At 47.4% G+C, this 17,669-nt stretch overlaps 1 protein-coding gene across 10 annotated transcripts in view; it reads right to left on the bottom strand.

Moving 5' to 3' along the window:
* Positions 1 to 296: 296 nt before the first annotated feature.
* Positions 297 to 17,669, bottom strand: part of LOC146190336 (dopamine receptor 1-like) — a 389,794-nt gene continuing 372,421 nt past the window's right edge. For all 10 annotated transcript variants that reach the window (XM_084600811.1, XM_084600807.1, XM_084600805.1 and 7 more), the window contains one exon: positions 297 to 3,476. In XM_084600811.1, coding sequence (XP_084456937.1) covers positions 2,130 to 3,476 — 1,347 coding nt within the window. In that variant the 3' untranslated portion in view covers positions 297 to 2,129. The remainder of the gene's footprint in view (positions 3,477 to 17,669) is intronic.

A 17,669-nucleotide genomic window follows, 5' to 3' on the forward strand; every position in this document is an offset into this window, starting at 1 on the left:
CTCAAGTTCTACTGGTGCTATAGGTGAGCGCCGTGAGTGAGAGGTGTAGGTACAGAGTATGTTATGCGTACGTGCTTGGTTTGATACTTAGCGCCACCGGGTAGCCATCAATTTTCTAAGGGGTATAAGATTCCCTAATCTTGCTACTTTGTTCTTAAGGGATGAACTGTTTGAGCAGGTCTTGAACCGAGAAATTGTTGGACAAGTTTGCTCAACAAACGCGTTCGGGTTAATGCACACGCGAGCGAATGTTCCCGCGTGCCCAGAGTCAGCAAAAACAGCCACTCACGTACGACGTTAACAAAACAGGCAATCCGTTTATTAGGTCAAAGGACATGTCACTTGTCCGGTTGAGATTACGTTCTACGAGTTGTCACTCTGTAGGGGAAGAAAATCACTTCACAGTCTCATCATGCGACGGGTTCATAGTCCACGAGCAGGAGTGGGACACGCTGGTACGTGCGCACGTGTAAGGTCGCACTGTTAGGTGTCTCTTCTTTCCTTCCTTTCTGACAAGAAACAATGACTACACAGGTTATTCGTGTATATATATGTACATAGGACGGGCCTCACGCGACCTCGTTCACACGCGCACACAAGTCACAAAGGTGCGAGCCATACCTTTACCCGTCCTCGCGTTGACGCAGAACAGGACCAGCGCGCACTGAGTACCGACATTCCGTCCGCGTGTTTTGTCACTTTCGATGGCTAGCTATCGACGTCATATATGTAGCTTCAATTACCACTAATCCTGACCTCTAAAGAAACAGTTCTTTCTCGAAGAACTGCAAGGACGTGGAAGATCTGCTTATATTCGTTCCACACTGTCTCACCAGATGTCACCAGGAGGCCCGTTATGTAACAAAGAATGAAACTGCGTCGTCTAGCGGCACATTAAGTATTTACTTAAGTTGCGGTGTATAGCATTCACTGGTCACTCCGATAGCTGTCATTTCTTCCTAACAGGGAACCCTGATATGAAGTCATGTGTTCGGCCATAATTTGTCATCAGCTCCAGATGCGCGCGAACGTGATGTCGGACTCCGGCGCGGGATGATGTCTGCTTAGTAAGCTCCGAGCTAAGTGAATGAACTCTGCGCCCTGTGCGGCGTGCATGGAACACGTGCGCGGCACTTGAAGACGCTCTGTGTGACGTGCGAAAAGTGGCTCGTGTCGAAGAGGATACAGAGGGTGGTTGACAGGGAACAAGGCATTTGGCGGCTTGAAACTTGTCGTTGAGTAGGCACAACTCAGCAAACGCGACGATCTCGTTCGCAGCTGTACTGTATATAGATTTGTGTGTCTCCGTTCCCGTAGGATGGCGTTACGTGATTCAGGCTTGTGTGACCGATTGTCGGAGGCTCGCAAGATAAGTGGGCCACCTGTGACCGGGAGTAACATTAAGTGTGCGCGCCTGTGCGCTAGGAGCCGACTAGGACAGTACAGTGTTTGCCGAAGGGCTCTGTTTTTGCCAAAAGGTAAATCCCTCGAAGGACACATCGTTTTGCCGAGAGAATTTTCGGCCGAATGAATGTTTAATGACGCATTTTTTGTTTGTTACTGCATGGTACACTACGTCCAAAAACTCGGCACTGCCGGGCAGAGGCAAGTAGACTGCCGCACTGTAACTGAGGTCCTTCGCCGATCGAAGCTTTCAGCCCAAGAGTTCACGGTTGTCTGCTGAACGTCAGATTGCCAAAAAAAAGTTAGTCAAATTCTTCAAAACCAGGGGCGCCACTACGGTCAGCCGGCCGAAAGTCGCCGCTGGTCGTCATGACGTCTGCAAGGACCACGTCCTCGGGCAGAGTTGGCGGCGCACAAGATGAGGTAGTATATGGCGGATGCAATATTTCCCGGTCCTTGCACGTGGCCCGTGAAATAAATTAACGTGCAGGAGAAGACTCTGCTCAGATGTTAAGTAGCGGCCAGTGCACGCTGTCAGGCACTGCCATTTTATGTGGCCTACAGTTCATCCGTAGGTTCAAGCATCGGCCAGGCAGCACATACGCCACCCTCGTCGAATGGATGCCAGTCGCACAAGGCGTCTTTCGACAGGTCCGGCGCTTTCAGGGCGGGCGGCGATACAAGGACAACATCCGGCGTGGCGCGCCGTCTCAGGTGCGTCACTGCTATATGTCCGATATCTCGCCGATGCACTTGACGCTGATTTCGACTCGAGTATCGACCTCGGCGCGGAGCGAGATGCGTTCGCTGGCAGCAACGTTGTTGTGGCGACATCCTCCAGCCGCGAGGCTGTTGGTCCTCGGCGTCTCGCAGATGGTGCTCCGCTTGGTGCGGTAGGAGAGGTCGCTAGGTGCCCGGGCGCGCTCGGCGAGCGCCTTGCAGCACGCGTGGGCCGTGATGACCCGCCGGAAGGCATCTCGAAACTCAGTATTGAAGATGCTGTAGATGATGGGATTCAGCGCCGAGTTGAGGTAGCCCAGCCAGGTGAGGAACTTGAAGCACTCCTCCGAAATACACGTCTTGCAAAACGCAGCAACGATGTTGGCGCAGAAGAAGGGTACCCAGCAACACAGGAACACACCCACGATGATGCCGAGCGTTATGGCAGCCTTGTGGTCCATGACGTGAAGGGAAGACTGACCTCCAACGGCGCGGAACTTTGTCGGGCTCGAGTCCTTGTTGTTCACCACGCACGGCTTGGTGACAGCGCGGATGTTTTGCACGTGCCGCCGAGCGTACAGGTACAGTCGGGCATAGAGCGCCACCATGACGACGCACGGCATGTAGAAGCTGATGAGAGACGAAGTGACGGCGTACTCGGGCGTCAGGTCTAACGCGCACATCGTGAGCCCGTCCACGACGAGCAGCGAGTCCGGGTAAGGCCGGTGCCAGCCCAATGAAATTGGCAGGAACGACAGCAGCGCCGAGAGCATCCAGATGGCGCATATGGTCCCCAGCACTGCGCGCTTGGTCATCCAGCGACCATAGCCGAGTGGGTCTTTGATGTGCAGGAACCGGTCCATGCTGATGGCGCACAGGTTTAGGATGGAGGCTGTGCTGCACATGACGTCGAAGGCGATCCAGATGTCGCAGAACTGGGGACCGAACGCCCAGTAGCCCATGAGGTCGTTGATGACAGCGAAGGTCATCACCAGTGACGAGACCAGAAGGTCCGCCACGGCAAGGGACACGAGAAATAGATTGCCGAGCTTCCGTAGCCGGCGGTCGGTGTAGATGGCGAGGCAGACGAGGATGTTGCCCGTGATGGCGGTCAGGATGATGAGCGACAGGAATGTGCCGATGATGTAGCGGCAGGATAGGTCCCAGCTGTCCAGCTGGTGACCCGATGAAGGCACGGCGCCCTCCTGAAGCGCGACCGTCGTGTTGTTGGCTGCCGCCTCGAGCGTAGGCAGAACGCTCGCGATAGAGCCCAGGGTGCTTGCGGACGAAGGCTGCATGGCCGCGGAGGAGCTCGCATTGGAGAACCCGCTCGGCAACCGCTCTCCGGGCACCTGCGCATAAAGACGAAGACTCTCAGCGGGGCATTCATTTCATTTCTGTAAAAGGATATGGAGTTACCAGTATGTTGTTGCAAACCGCTTGACTTCATCTCGATATCGCCTCCCCCCCCCCCCTCCCTCATGTTCTTTTGCATTGCACGCTAAAGAGCGCATAAAATGTCGCCCCCTTAGAAGCCATGCGGAATTTGTATCCCATGTTGCGCAGGATGACCGCCGCTTACTATAACAAATATGTTACGTGCCGGCCAGTGGTATAGGACGAATTCACATACCGCCAGGAATTATTTGCCCGGCGTGTTGGCGTGTGACGTATGAAAAAGCGCTCACCGTAAATGCATTCTCAACTTCCCCTGAACCCTCAACTTCAGCATGCGCAGAGGTGCATTATATCAACGCAACGTATGGATCCGGCCGTGTCATTGTCAATTTTACGCCCTGAAAGTGGAAAATCTATTTGAGCATTGCTTTTCGCGTTGACATAAGGGCTCGTGCTACACCAGTGCCTGTCAGCCTATGCGCAAAAAAAAAAAAAAAAACGCAGTGGTTTGTGGCGTTGTGACTATGTTCTTTCCAGAAAAGTTGTTTGCACAGAATAGTGCACATTTGATTAGGTGGCCTGCTGTGTTACAGCGGATTCTTTTTTGCGGAAGATGATAGGGACAAAACGCGACTGCAAATGGCGATTGGCGCAGCTGAAAACACGCAATATTTCGTTCTTTGTGCAGCCCGTATAACATCTATGCATTACAATGTAAGACGAGTTCAGAAAACTTAGCGTTAAATTTAAATGACACCTGCACCTCAGACCTGCGAAAAGTTTATTGATTTACCGTGGAAAATATCACAAAGCGTAGAAAGCTGCGCTTGGAAAATATCGACACAGAACACAGTTATAATCGGTACGGTGATGTAGTATCTGAAGGTCCATAGGGTATACGTCCGCACACGTACTGAGTAACCCAAATCATGTAGCCAACCCCAAATAATTTCCCCGTGGCCTGATGCACCCGTCGATAATTTGGGCTTTTTACCGAGAAAAGTTGGCGTTCGCACTGATTAGCCTTGCACCGCGCATTGTGTATCCCTGTAAATTGGCGCCCAGACTTTTAACACGACAGCATTCAACCCCTCGTTCATCAGAAAATCCGGCGTCAAGGTTGTGAGCGAAAAATCAATACCATGCTTCTGGCAGGTAGCGGTTATCAGCTAGAGCCTGTGTTGAACATCTTTTTATTTGAGCTTCGTTCTTTCAGAGCTGCACTCTCACGTCATGTCAGTTGGTAGGTTATATTATATGGCCGGCACTGATTGGTCGTCGAGTTGTTGACGTCACGAGATCACATGACATGGCGGAGTTAGCAGGGGCTCTCCACAGATTAAAGCATAAGCGTCAGTAACACATTATACGTATTCGAAAAACGACCCGCGAAGTGAGCCGGCAAACAGAAGTCTGCCACGCCATATTCATAAATGCGGGGAGCTTCAGTGCTTCAAGATTTTATCGGCGAGGATTAAATTGACAAGCGTGCATTATGTAATGCCTAAGGATTAGATACACCTTTGCCAGTGGGAAAAAAAATTCACACTTTTGTGCAGAATATTATGTATACACATATTTATGCTTGGATATATGTACGCATCACTTGAAATTACAATTCGCCTATGCTCATCCCAAACTGGTGAAGAAAAGGTATAAAAAGTGAACTCGCGAAGCCAGGCCCACATAAACACATTTTTCTCTGTGTCAAGTGGCGCTTAACGGGATCATTTACTGTGTAGTTCTTCACTGCTATTATGCGAGGTGACGTTAGAAAAATAATCTGCACACTAGAACAGTAGGGTCTCGTTTAATGATTCATCTAACGCTAACGTTCACTGTACGCTTAGGACCTTTCACTTACCAAAGAAGAAGGAACCTAATAACAAAAAGAAAACATTGGCAAAAAAAAAATAAGATAGACGAGGGCGTGAACACGAAACAGGCTCGTTGAAAAATGTTTTATAAGCGCGGCGAACCGGAGCGAACCGCGAGGGAATAAACAAACGACTCTTGCCACCTCCACGGCCGGGGGCAATGGACTGCCCGTCGGGTTCCATTACGGCCGAGAAAGACAGCAGATTTCCGCTTCATCCCGCGCATTTGTCACGCCCTCCCAAGAGAAGCAGCCCATGCCGGCTCCTCAGCGGTTACCCAGCGGTATAAGAAGGATTTGGAACTCTGAGCGAGCGTGGAGGCGAGCCCGAACCGGATCAGTGGTGAGCTGCAGCGCTGGCCAGCAGTCTGAGAATAGAAAAGTATGCGCTTTCTAACTTCCTTTTTTTTTTTTCCTATTCCGCAACAGGACGAGACACCCACGGTTGAAGCGACGCACACTGCGTCCATGCTCGCTAGTACGTTGGCGGCTACGATGAAGGACGTTGTTGCCTCTGAAGGCAGGGTATACATGCTTACGGTGGGGGACTGGCCAGGGTTTGATGCTGACCAAAGCCGATGAATATTTTGTCCTGCCTTCGATTGAGTATACGATAAACGAATGAAGATTTAGTAGCTAGGCAGAGTGTGATGGATTTGGGAAAGACTTTGACGCGGCAATGACGAAGGAGGTTACTGTTTTGATTTACACACACACACACACACACACACACACACACACACACACACACACACACACACACACACACACACACACACACACACACACACACACACACACACACACACACACACACACACACACGCACACGCACACGCACGCACACACACACACACACACACACGCACACACACACACACACACACACACACACACACACACACACACACACACACACACACACACACACACACACACACACACACACACACACACACACACACACACACACACACACACACACACACACACACACACACACACACGCTCATATATATATATATATATATATTAGAAATTACGCACACAAAAATGAAGAAGTTGAAGTAATGTGGCCGCTAACGGTGAAAGAAAAGGGGAAAATTAGAAAATTAATAATAAATCAAGTAAGAGGGAGAGAGGGCCTTGAGGACAGGGCTGCGACAAGTTTGTTTCCGGCTAACCGCCGTTTGAAGTGGTTGTCTCTTTATATTGAGGAAGTTGAACGGACTTTCTTCTAGAGTGAAGTTCTGATTTAAAGTTCGGAATGGGTTACATGCATCGCAGTGGAACTTGCTAACAGCAGTACATTCAAAGTACCCCCCTCGCTCAGTGTCTCGAGTCAAGCAATGACATCGGATATAAGCTAATTGTGCCAGGAAGTTTGAAACCGTCAGTCCATTTACAACGTAACCGCTTATAGTGCGGGACAAGATATAACGCGGTTTTTGCCGGCCCACCGTCAGCTTCCCAAAGAACTCCATGTAAAGTCCTACCACTTAATATGCGGTCGCGAGAAACGAGAGGCACTTCCCTGCGCGGCACCGGGCTTCCCTGAGTGGCACAGCACACCGCACCAAGTGTTCAGGGCGCGACAAAAGTGCATGCTCTGTGCGCGCACACGCCGCTCGTTTCCTGCTTCAGTTTGCTTCGTTCTCCACATGTTGCTCCTGTCTTGCGCAAGATTGCGAAACAGGTACTTTTTTTTTCTCTGTATTTATTTCGCTTTCCTCCTGTCCATGCATCTGAGTCACACCACATTTTCTGGTTATGACTTATCTAATGCTTTCCTTCACACGTATGTTGCTCTTTTCGTAAATGAGTGAATTTTCGGTCAAGTTGGGTGGCGCAGCGGGACCACAGCAACCCCGGAACATGTTCTGTGCCGACCGTCAAGATCAATATGACAAATGCAGTGAGAAGCAATGGGTGCTTAGGAGTCAAAGTACGCTAATCGTGAAATTCAAGAATTTTGACCTTTTTGACCGAACACATACAGTTTCTCCACCCGCCATAGTAACTATATAGTCGACACTACTAAATGTTGTAAAATATCGCACACAGACTTTTATTCTTGGAATCCTCAAACTAATTTCACTATCTGAAGCTCCAAATATTATATGTCTCGTTACCCATATTTACGTTTCGGCTAGCGACTGGACTGTTCGTGTTCGTCCAAGAGAATGCAACTTTTTTTATGGCCAGTCAGTGTACTAAACACTCGCAAAGAGCGGGGATGGTACAATATAGCAATGCCGTAGACGCCTTGGTTAGTGTCGGAACGACTATTTTTTTTTTCATAATTATTGAGATTAATGAAAACTTCCTGTGGAGCGATTTCATTGCCAGGACTGTAAAGAAGTTTTCATCGATTCTGGTAACTATGGAGATGTTGAGGCGGCGGCGAGCGGTTAACATGCTCAGAGGTGAGAAGAACCAAGCTGAAGATAGGTCGCAAGACCGAAGTTCGGATATTAAATATCGCAACTTTCTGTAGGAACAGAAAGTCTGAATAAAGAAGCTTCTCAGACCTCAGGAAACAACCAATTTTTTTTTCGCCACAGGTAGAATAAACGCAAACAGACCAAAAATGCTGATTTTTTTTCAGGGAGAAAACACAAGAAAAGCGGTAGCCGCGCTGACGCCTTGGAGTGGTTTTTCTATTTAATCACACTGGCTGTTCGCAGTTCCTTTAAAAAAAAAAAGAAAGAAAAGAAAAACTCTTTGGCCCAATTATTGTGGTTCATTTTCGTGTGAAACAAAACAAACAAAACAAAACAAAAAGAGATATATCTTAGTGGAACAGCCTTCACTGGCTACAAGAAAGCTAACGCACAGCGTGTTTGAGGACTTGCTCTTCGCATTGCCGTATACGTCCTGAGAAAAAAAAAAGCAGTGCATAAATAGTAACAAAATAGAAACGACGACACAGGTAGGCAAACGGATAGAGTGAAATATAATAAAAACATGGCCGACCGAGGCAGCAATGAAGCAAACGCCTCCCATGGCACTAGTTTGCACTCGCACGTACTCCTTTCACTAGCTTTTTTTTTTTCCAGTTAGTTCGCACCTATTGCCGCTTGTTCCTTTTCCAACTTTTTCCTCGGCGGCGTTTCAGAAAGAGGCAACCGAAATGTGTCAGTGGGAAGAGTGTAATAGCCGCAACATGTCAGAGTGGAACACCCTGTGAAGAAAGATTGCTCCGCGCGCGGGTTTCCGCTGTTGCTGCTGCTAAAGCTCCCAGAGTTTTCACGCGGACTCAATATCGGAGATAGATCCCGGACAATAATTTGAGCCACCGCAGTAGTGCGCTTCTCCTGGGTTTACTACCGTGCGGAAGCTCAAAAACGAAGAGATGTCGAAGCGAGGCTGGTGATGAAGACCACTAGCAGCGATGTGGAGTACGCAGAGCCTCTTTGGTATAGTTTCTGCTGCTAGGGACTATCGTGCCAATCTCGTGGCCCTAATTTCCCGGTTCGCTATTATTTTTCTTTCCTTGTTCTTGGGCAAGCCTTATATTTATTAATTTTCTACAACGCAGTTAGAATGCTCTGTCGCTGAGCGGCCAATTCACAGTTTGCTACGACTTTGCTGTTAACTGGAGAAAGCAGACGTAGCCGGAAACACAGAAAAACACCTACCTACAGCTGCGCATTGCGTTGCAATATATGTACCTATATTGAAGTTTCTGCTGGCAACACCTGTCATTCGCACTCACAGCCAACAGTGCACATACTCTTGACTGGCGATGGTCGCCAGTCAAGAATATGTGCACTGTTGTATGTGTATGTGCATGTGTATGTGTATGTGTATGTGCACCGGCAGTACTGCTAGGAGTGGTAAACAAGCTCGACAATAAGTGCAAGAGGCTGAAAGAGTGTAAACCGTGCTCAATATTGATCGTTTAAGGATTCCTATGCTCTTAGCCTTTTTGAAAAGCTATGAGGAAAATCTGCGATGTACTCCTGCCCTCAATTTGTCTTCTTTTATTCTGTGCTCCCGTCTCGGCCTGCGTTGTGTACATCTACGGGGCTTTGGAGATGTTTAGTGAACGGTATACAAGCCTGTACACAAGATTTCCAAGAACACGCAACATCTTAACGCGTTAGCGATAAAGCTTCCATCCGGCGGAAAAATGCTTTAGTCAGGAAAATCTAGATTGGTCGAGAGGGCGTGACATCAATGACGGAGCTGCAGTGTTGTGAGTGACTGAAAAATTACATAAATTTGAACTTCATTATAACGCTAGACCTTGTAAAGTAAAAGTCGAACTCTAGACTGTATAAGCTGCTTGCCACCGAAGCATGCCCGTTCAACTTGAGAGCCATTGTGTGAGAATGTGTTACATCACGTGATTCGCTGTGTTTACTAATTAAAATGGTAATCAGAAGGTTTGGTAATTTGTTCCTGAAAGTTGTTCGACAGCTGTCAAATGCCCAACAATTGGGTTCTATCGCGTCGCACCCTTAGCCGAGCTTGGGGACAAGTGCCATCACTCTGGTTCAAAGCGGACACTCCTATATTCCATCCATCCTTATGCTTAACGCGGTGATCATAATCATTAGCCTATACCGACTGCAGGGCGAAGGCCCATCCCACATTCCTCCGATTAATCCACAGCCTTACTGAAACCTAATTTTGTCCCTGAGTCTTACGTAACTGTCTCCCAAACTTAAATGTTCCGTAAGGTTTTCGTAAGTCTGCTTCTTGGTAGCTATATATTGAAACTCACTCACTCACTCACTCACTCACTCACTCACTCACTCACTCACTCACTCACTCACTCACTCACTCACTCACTCACTCACTCACTCACTCACTCACTCACTCACTCACTCACTCACTCACTCACTCACTCACTCACTCACTCACTCACTCACTCACTCACTCACTCACTCACTCACTCACTCACTCACTCACTCACTCACTCACTCACTCACTCACTCACTCACTCACTCACTCACTCACTCACTCACTCACTCACTCACTCAAGTTAATACCAGCATTCCACTGCCATGTGAGATTTATTCACTCGCAAGAACAACGGATAGCAAAACGTAGGTGGCCCACAGAACAACATACTACTCCCCCAGGAGTCTGAGAAGGGATAGCAAAACGTAGTTGGCCACAGAGCAACATACTACTCCCCCAGGAGTGTGAGATGCACGTGCTGTCTATCTTTGTCACTGTTATACGTCAACCAAAAAGGACAAACTTAAAACAAAACTCATGAGTGACAGGTGCGTGCGCTCCCGCGCATACACGCACACCTGTTGCCCCACCCACACTGAATGTGAATCAGGAAACGCATTGGAACATTTGTGACCACGTCTAAAAAGAGCAGAAAATTCTCCAATAAGTTGAACTGTTCGCGGAAACACGGCAGGGCTCACGCAGGGTGGCGGAGTGCCGCTTACCGAGCGGAGTCGCCAGTTGCGACCACTGCTCGCTGGGGAGCGCACGTGACCAGCGTGAAGTAGCAGCCTCCGTGGAAGGCGAACGCAAAGCTATCTCCCAGAAGGTGACTTGGGTATTCCGGACACCGAGAAGTCTTCGGGGTCCTTTGCCCTCCTCGCTATACTGGAAGGAAGGTATTCCCGAAAAAGAAACGGATTACATGTACCGTGTTACGCGCGTACTACAAGTCAAGAATTGCTGGTATATTTGATTCGGGGGCACTTTGAAGCTTTTGCTTGCATTTTGGCTATGGCGGATGCCGCTAAAGTACGCTGAGCGGAAGTCTGCAAAGTTGCGCCGCAACGATCTCAAAATCATCGGACTCACAAATCTTCTTTAAGTGGTACGCGGTTGAAGGCGAAACGGTAGCTCTGAAAAAGCAGGCCAAAGGCACCCAAAAAAGAAAAGACCTTGGATCTAATCTAAATGAGGACTCTTGGCTCAAAAGTGGAAAGGAATCGTATGGGGCACTGCCTACCGATATAGCGGGAAGATTTTCACCACCAGATGAGCTTTATCGCGCAATACTAGGTGTATACAGAACGATGAAAACGTCATTGACAAAAAAAAAGCAAGAAATAAAGCTGAGTGAGAAACTCGCTTCATGGTTCGATTGGCATCTCGTCCTCGGGTTTTTTTTTGTTTTTTTCGTTGCGTGTGTGTTGAAGGAAAGCGGAAGGGGGGGGGGGGGGCTTGTGGCCAGCGTGAGGGCACAATGCTAGCAGATCACCAGCCACAAGAACGATGGCGCTATTGAAAGATTCCTTGAAACGGGGAATGAAATGCGATGTGACGTTTTTGTTTGCTAGTTTCTTCTCTCCAGTTGCGCAGCAGTTTAACCGGACTCCGTTTAGCGCCCTTTAGTAGCGTCTGCCACGAGGTCCGAATGCAGAAAGTATTTTGCAGATGGGTTATATAGAACTGAAAAAAACTTCATCATTGAAGAAGCCAAGAGAATTTTACCTCATGCGAAATCGCTGAGCGAGGCCGAATAAAAATTTAGCACGTATGATAGAAAGGCATGATGCGACACGCGGATTACGGTGATATAATACGGGGTGGGGTTGGGGGGCCATGGGATACCATCACAAGCTGCATAAATGTTCTCGAAGGGGGTTAGCTTTTTATGAAAACAATGCATGATAGATAAGTGCAGGTACGACGCTCTTCTTTCTGTGCATTGTAGCGCGCACATTATTTAACAGCGTTATTTGAGCTGGCGCAGTAGAATGAGCACGTTGGAAATCAATGCACAAGGTCGCGTCATTCCTTACGGCATCATGACGTCAATTCTTAGTTTCTTCTTGGGTTTGTCTGAGGATATTTTTTTCATACGACAGCCTCATACTTATGTAGTTAGGATTCATCAAAAAGACGCAGCCAGTTCTCATGCTCAAATAAACTCAGACCCCGATATATAGGCAAATTAACATCATTTTTTTAATATAACAAGCACTGAGGCGAAGTAGATCAGTGCGTAGGGCGCTCGATTGCGGAGCCTGAGGACGCGTGTTCGATCCCGGCCGCGGAGCCCGTGATTCGACAGAGGTGAAATGCAAGGCAGTCATGTATTGTGTCATGCCAGTTGACGTTAAAAAAAACCAGGTAGTCCAATTTAATCCGGAGCCTCCACTACGGCCTTCTTGATCGCCAAAGTCAATATAGCAAGTGTTCAACTTGGTTTCAGGGATTTTCGGCAATAAGCTATGAGAAAACAGGTGCCCATCTAAGTGCTTGAAGTATGTATGTGCGAGCCGCACTCCCAGAAGCAAGAAGCAATCCCATTGACAAAGCCACTCACACGCTTGACCGTTTCTAGTTGATCACCATGCTCCGACCGGGCATGGCACTGGTGTGAGCTTAAATTGAACAACACTTCGAATTGCGCTTACTCTACATATAAAAAGCTTGTATGCATTGATAAAAATATAGAAGCTTCATGGTGCTTTGGAAAGCAGATTAAATGTCAAACTGATAGCATGACACCAAAACTGCCCTTTGCAACGCATGATTGGCAATGGAAAACTAACTTGTATTATCACTGATGTCATCGCTACACGGGAGTCACACGAAAAAGCTGTCATCTGCACCAGCAGTGATAAAACTGCCATCTGCAGCCAGAGGAAAACTGCCACCACTACAAACACTACTACACACGGCAGTGTTCCACACGCGATGGCAGTGCAACACGGCAATCAGCATTAACAACCGCAATGCCACTCACTGATGTGTCTGCCACCCTTGAGTGTCTGTGCTAAAGTACCAAAGCGCTGCCACGATGACACTATAACATATGCGTGGAATTGCAGAACTGCCACATGCAAGGCCACTGCTACTAATGACACGCCACCGCAAAGTGGCAGCGCGAAATTGCCAACTGCACTGGCATTTGCGCTGATTACATTTTCCAAGCGTGAATCATTTCAAAATTACCACCCGCACGGCATTTGCCACTCGTTGCACATCCGCCTTCGAGGGAGTGCAGTTGTTAGTTTTGCACTGCAAAACTAACAACTGCACTCCCTCAGCCAGTGATTACACTGACCAAGTGTGTGCCATTTCACTGCTACCACTCATGGTCCTGCCACCCTTGTGGCCGCATAAACCTATGCACTGCACTGCCATTTCCGCTGACTGCCCCATCAAAGCGTGTAACATTTCAAGACTGCTACCTGCACGGTAATTATCACTCATGACACTGCAATCATCGATGTAGAGCAAACTCTCAACCGCACTGCCAATGCCGTTGATTACAATACCAAAGCGAGCAACATTTCAAAACTACCACCTGAACGCCACTGGATACTCATGGGATTACCACCACCGAGGCAATGCAAAACAGCCAACTGCACGGCCATCGGCTGTGGTAATAGCCAAAGAGTGCGGCATTTCAAAGCCGCCCCCTGCACGCACGTCCATTGCCACTCATGGTACGGCCACCAATGAAGCAGTATACTAAACCATCAACTGCAGTGCCATAGCCACTGATTACACTAACCAAGCAGATGACATTTCAAAACTGCAACCTGCGCTGCCACTACGACTCATGGTGCTGGCACCATCTAGACGGGGCAGAATTATGAACTGCACTGCCATAACCATCGATTAAACTAACCAAGCATTTAACAATTCAAAACTGCAGCATCCATGGCCACTGCCACTCATGGTGCTGTCATCCTCAGGGTAGTGTAAAACTGCCAACTGCACTGCCATATCCGCTCATTACATTAAAAAAAAAAGAAAACTCGTGCGAATCCCATTAAATAATGTGCGCGGAGCTTAAAGCTTGCTTAAAGCTACATAACATCAGCTGCAAAACCGCAAGAGCAATGGGAGAGTCAGGCAAAGCTGTTCGCTTTCGTGGTTGCGGTTGTCTTGTGCATCAGCTTTTCAATGGCAGTTTTGCTCCAGTGACAAATAAATTCATTGATTCACTGCGTTCATTTTCTCCGTGGATGTAATTTCATATGCCGCTACTCTTAAAGATTTGTTTATCATAATTCATAACAGTGACGTGCACTTTCATATTCCAAATACCAAAACTATTCCTGAGCAATTATATTTTGGCGATTCCTTCTGCAGCTTTTCTGTAATTGCAGGAATCATAGAGGAGATGAAACGAGGATTATGGCCATTGTACTTACACATGATAGTAGGTACATCTTTACTGCACCTAGCTAGTGAACGTCCTCCCACACCCCAGTACATCAAACTTCTATTCTTACCGACAGAACCCTTGTTTTATTCATTTTGACAGTCACCGCCATCATCACGATCACGCCTGCTGCGTTCGCTGCAAGACCATTGCCTTTTTCGTTGGATTTGGTGCACCAATATCTGTGGCCATTGCCAACCATATATACCTGCAGATTTTTCGCCTTAATTTCTTCACATGAATATGCTTTCTCATGTTATCTTATTTTTCTCGTCTTTACATTCTTTGTATAAATCCACTTACTGATTTTAGGTAGTACAATAATTAGAGTCCACTCTTTAGCCCTTGCTAGTGTCTCTTTTTCTTGATGCTAACTCTACCATTCTTGCTTTCCATAACTTTGAAGAAAAGGGAGAAATGCATAGGCAGACATGCATACATGCCACACATACTGTGTTCAGGCATGCTACGTGCCCAAATATGTGCAGTATTTTCGAAACGAACGACCAGGCTGCGTAGGTTTCTTCTCAGAGTTTGTGAAGCGCTTCTGTCGCCCATAAGTTTACAAATGTTTCTAAGGACAAGGACAACATTTGCCCATCTCACCTTTCGAAACTGTGATCTTTACGGAAGTCGTAATAGCCTGACTATACGAACGAGACGGAAATTATGGGGCCTGGTTACCTTTCGGAAATGCGGCACATGGATACATACATAGACGCACGCAAACATGCATGCAGACATTCATACATGCAAATAAACGCGGGCGAACGGTTGGAAAAACAAAGTTGGAAAAAAAAAAAGAAAGCATGGCGATCGCTCGCCGCTCCTAGTTCAACGCAGTGTGAATTCGTTGCGACTCCCTGGTGGGTCTTTCCCTTTCCTGACTGTCGACCGTGGTACATTCGCCGCAAAGAAAGGGGCGGTAATGAAATTCAAACTTGTGCGGAAAGAATTGAGGCTTTGAGAATGGCCCCGTGTATACTGCAGCGGGACGACAGCCGGTATATTATAGCCTTGGGGGTTCTCCCGAAACGCGATGGCCTAGCCACGCATATGCTATTCGCAGCGGAACGAGCCGCCTCGTTCCTTTTGGAGCTACAAACCGTACGCGCCAGACGAGGCCTTCCGAGTGGATGATGGTGAGTCATATCGCGCGAAAGAAAGCGGTAACATTAAACGACGATGGGTTTTCTGTAAAATTACCTCGGGGGAAAATGGTACACGTCACCTCTGCCGCGTCGTCTTCCGCTATGAAATTGGGGCTATTGAGTTCAGCATCTGTTCTTTGAAGCGGCGACTATGCAAACGAGTTCTGCGGCGGGTTAGACGAACGGTTCCCAGGGGCAATGCGCAGCAATTCAAAACTTCCTTCGCCGCTTAAAAATTATGCAGAGTCGTGGTGATGGTGATTGCCTGTATGGGTTGATTTCTGGCTGAGCATCATAGATAAGTATAGCTCATGCTTCCGCAATGTTTTCATGACACCGTGGAGGTAATTAGATTGCCGAAGAGCTGAAGTAGAAAAATCTTTAAAGTGGTAAGCAGGCCTGTGTATTAACAGATTCTTTATCCCCCGTCTGGGTAATTGTGCACGAGGTTTGATATGCTAGCGATGTAAGTGAAAATATTAGATTTCGCCGCTGTTCGCATTTCATTATTATCAATGACGATGATAGCTCTCTGCGGTGCCTACGCGTGAATATACTAATAATTTAAAACAGCAGTACCGGAGGAAAATTATTAGAGTTGAGGATCAGGCACTCATGCGATAAGTGGTAGCTCAAAAATGCGAAAAATAAGGAAGGCAGGCGCTATCCGAAAGCACCCCCCCCCCCCCCAATCTTAATTACCCTTCAGCCTATCTGTGTCCCGTTTAGTTTCTGCTCCTTACATAGACTCCTGCAAAATGCTTGTAGCTCAGTTTTGTATGGTATGCGTGTCCAGCTATTTCCTTCAAAAATCAGCGCAGGAAGGGGAGAACATTTTGGGAGCGGCTCCAACTTGCCTATATTTTTCGCTGATCTTTCACCGGAATTTCGAGCACTTGTGCTCGCTCTACAACTATTTACCGCGCATAAGCAGTGCAACAAGTTAACACAAGACGGCTTACAGCTTAGAAACGAAAAAGGAAATCAGTAGAGCAAAGGTAAATCATCTTAGCGCTTTAATCAGTGAAAAGTGTTTAACGCTTTTTCCTTCTACCGCTGCATTATCTCTAGAAATCTTAACTCTTGGTGCTTGTGGGCGACGCCATACAAGCTGTACTACTGTTCGTCACAGAATGTATACGCGTGGAATCACGCACAAAGGGCCCCGGGAAACAGCTGTCTCATTAAATAGCCCAAGTCGAATGGGATAGTTCTCATCGTCGCGTATACGCACTAGCGGAACATTTTTTCCCTTCACATCCTTCAGCTGGCCGTCGATAAAAAGTGTATTGAACGCAGAAGAAATATTTTTTAAAAGCGAAAACAATTTTTTCTGAAGTTATTGCTATTCGGACAAGAATTCTCAAGCATAAATTTCAAAAATGGGCACGTTTCTTGTCAAACAATTAGACCCTTCATGATGTAATTGAGTCGTACTAAACACTTCTTTTCACCGTAATCTACCATCCAGAAAGCATAAACATAGCTATCCTTCTCAGCCTGTGCAAAATGTTTCTGCATTATGACTCTGTACGCGGGGATATCAAGTGCGCCGGAATCAAGGAAGAACGCTAGCATTTTCTCAGTCAATAAGAAGGGGACGTCAAGGAGTTGAAAAATTGCAGACGCGGACAGCTTACTGTCCGTAGCCAACGACGCACTGTACTGAGATAATTGCTCGTAGTATAAGAACAATGTTAGGCTTCAGTCAACCGAATGACCAGGCAGGCTTCTTTAAATGCTTCTCGATAAGCGGGACACCGCCATTTGGCTCAATGATAGAGTAAAATAGCGCAGGAGATAACCAACCACGATATATAGCTTTCATCGACATTTGGCTCCGTCGAAACCTCCACAGCCAAACAAGCATTGCCGAACTGAGGTGCGTAAGAGCCATGTGCAAAAAATACAGTGAAATATCTACAGTGTCTGCACAACCGTGCATCACAGTTCACCCATAAAGAAAATGAAATCCGAATAAATCCGGATGTTAGGCACGGAACACAAA

The sequence above is a fragment of the Amblyomma maculatum genome, chromosome 4 (genome assembly GCF_055883805.1).
Source record: "Amblyomma maculatum isolate TAMU_Amacu chromosome 4, ASM5588380v1, whole genome shotgun sequence".
In the NCBI taxonomy this organism is placed as follows: Eukaryota; Metazoa; Arthropoda; class Arachnida; order Ixodida; family Ixodidae; genus Amblyomma; species Amblyomma maculatum.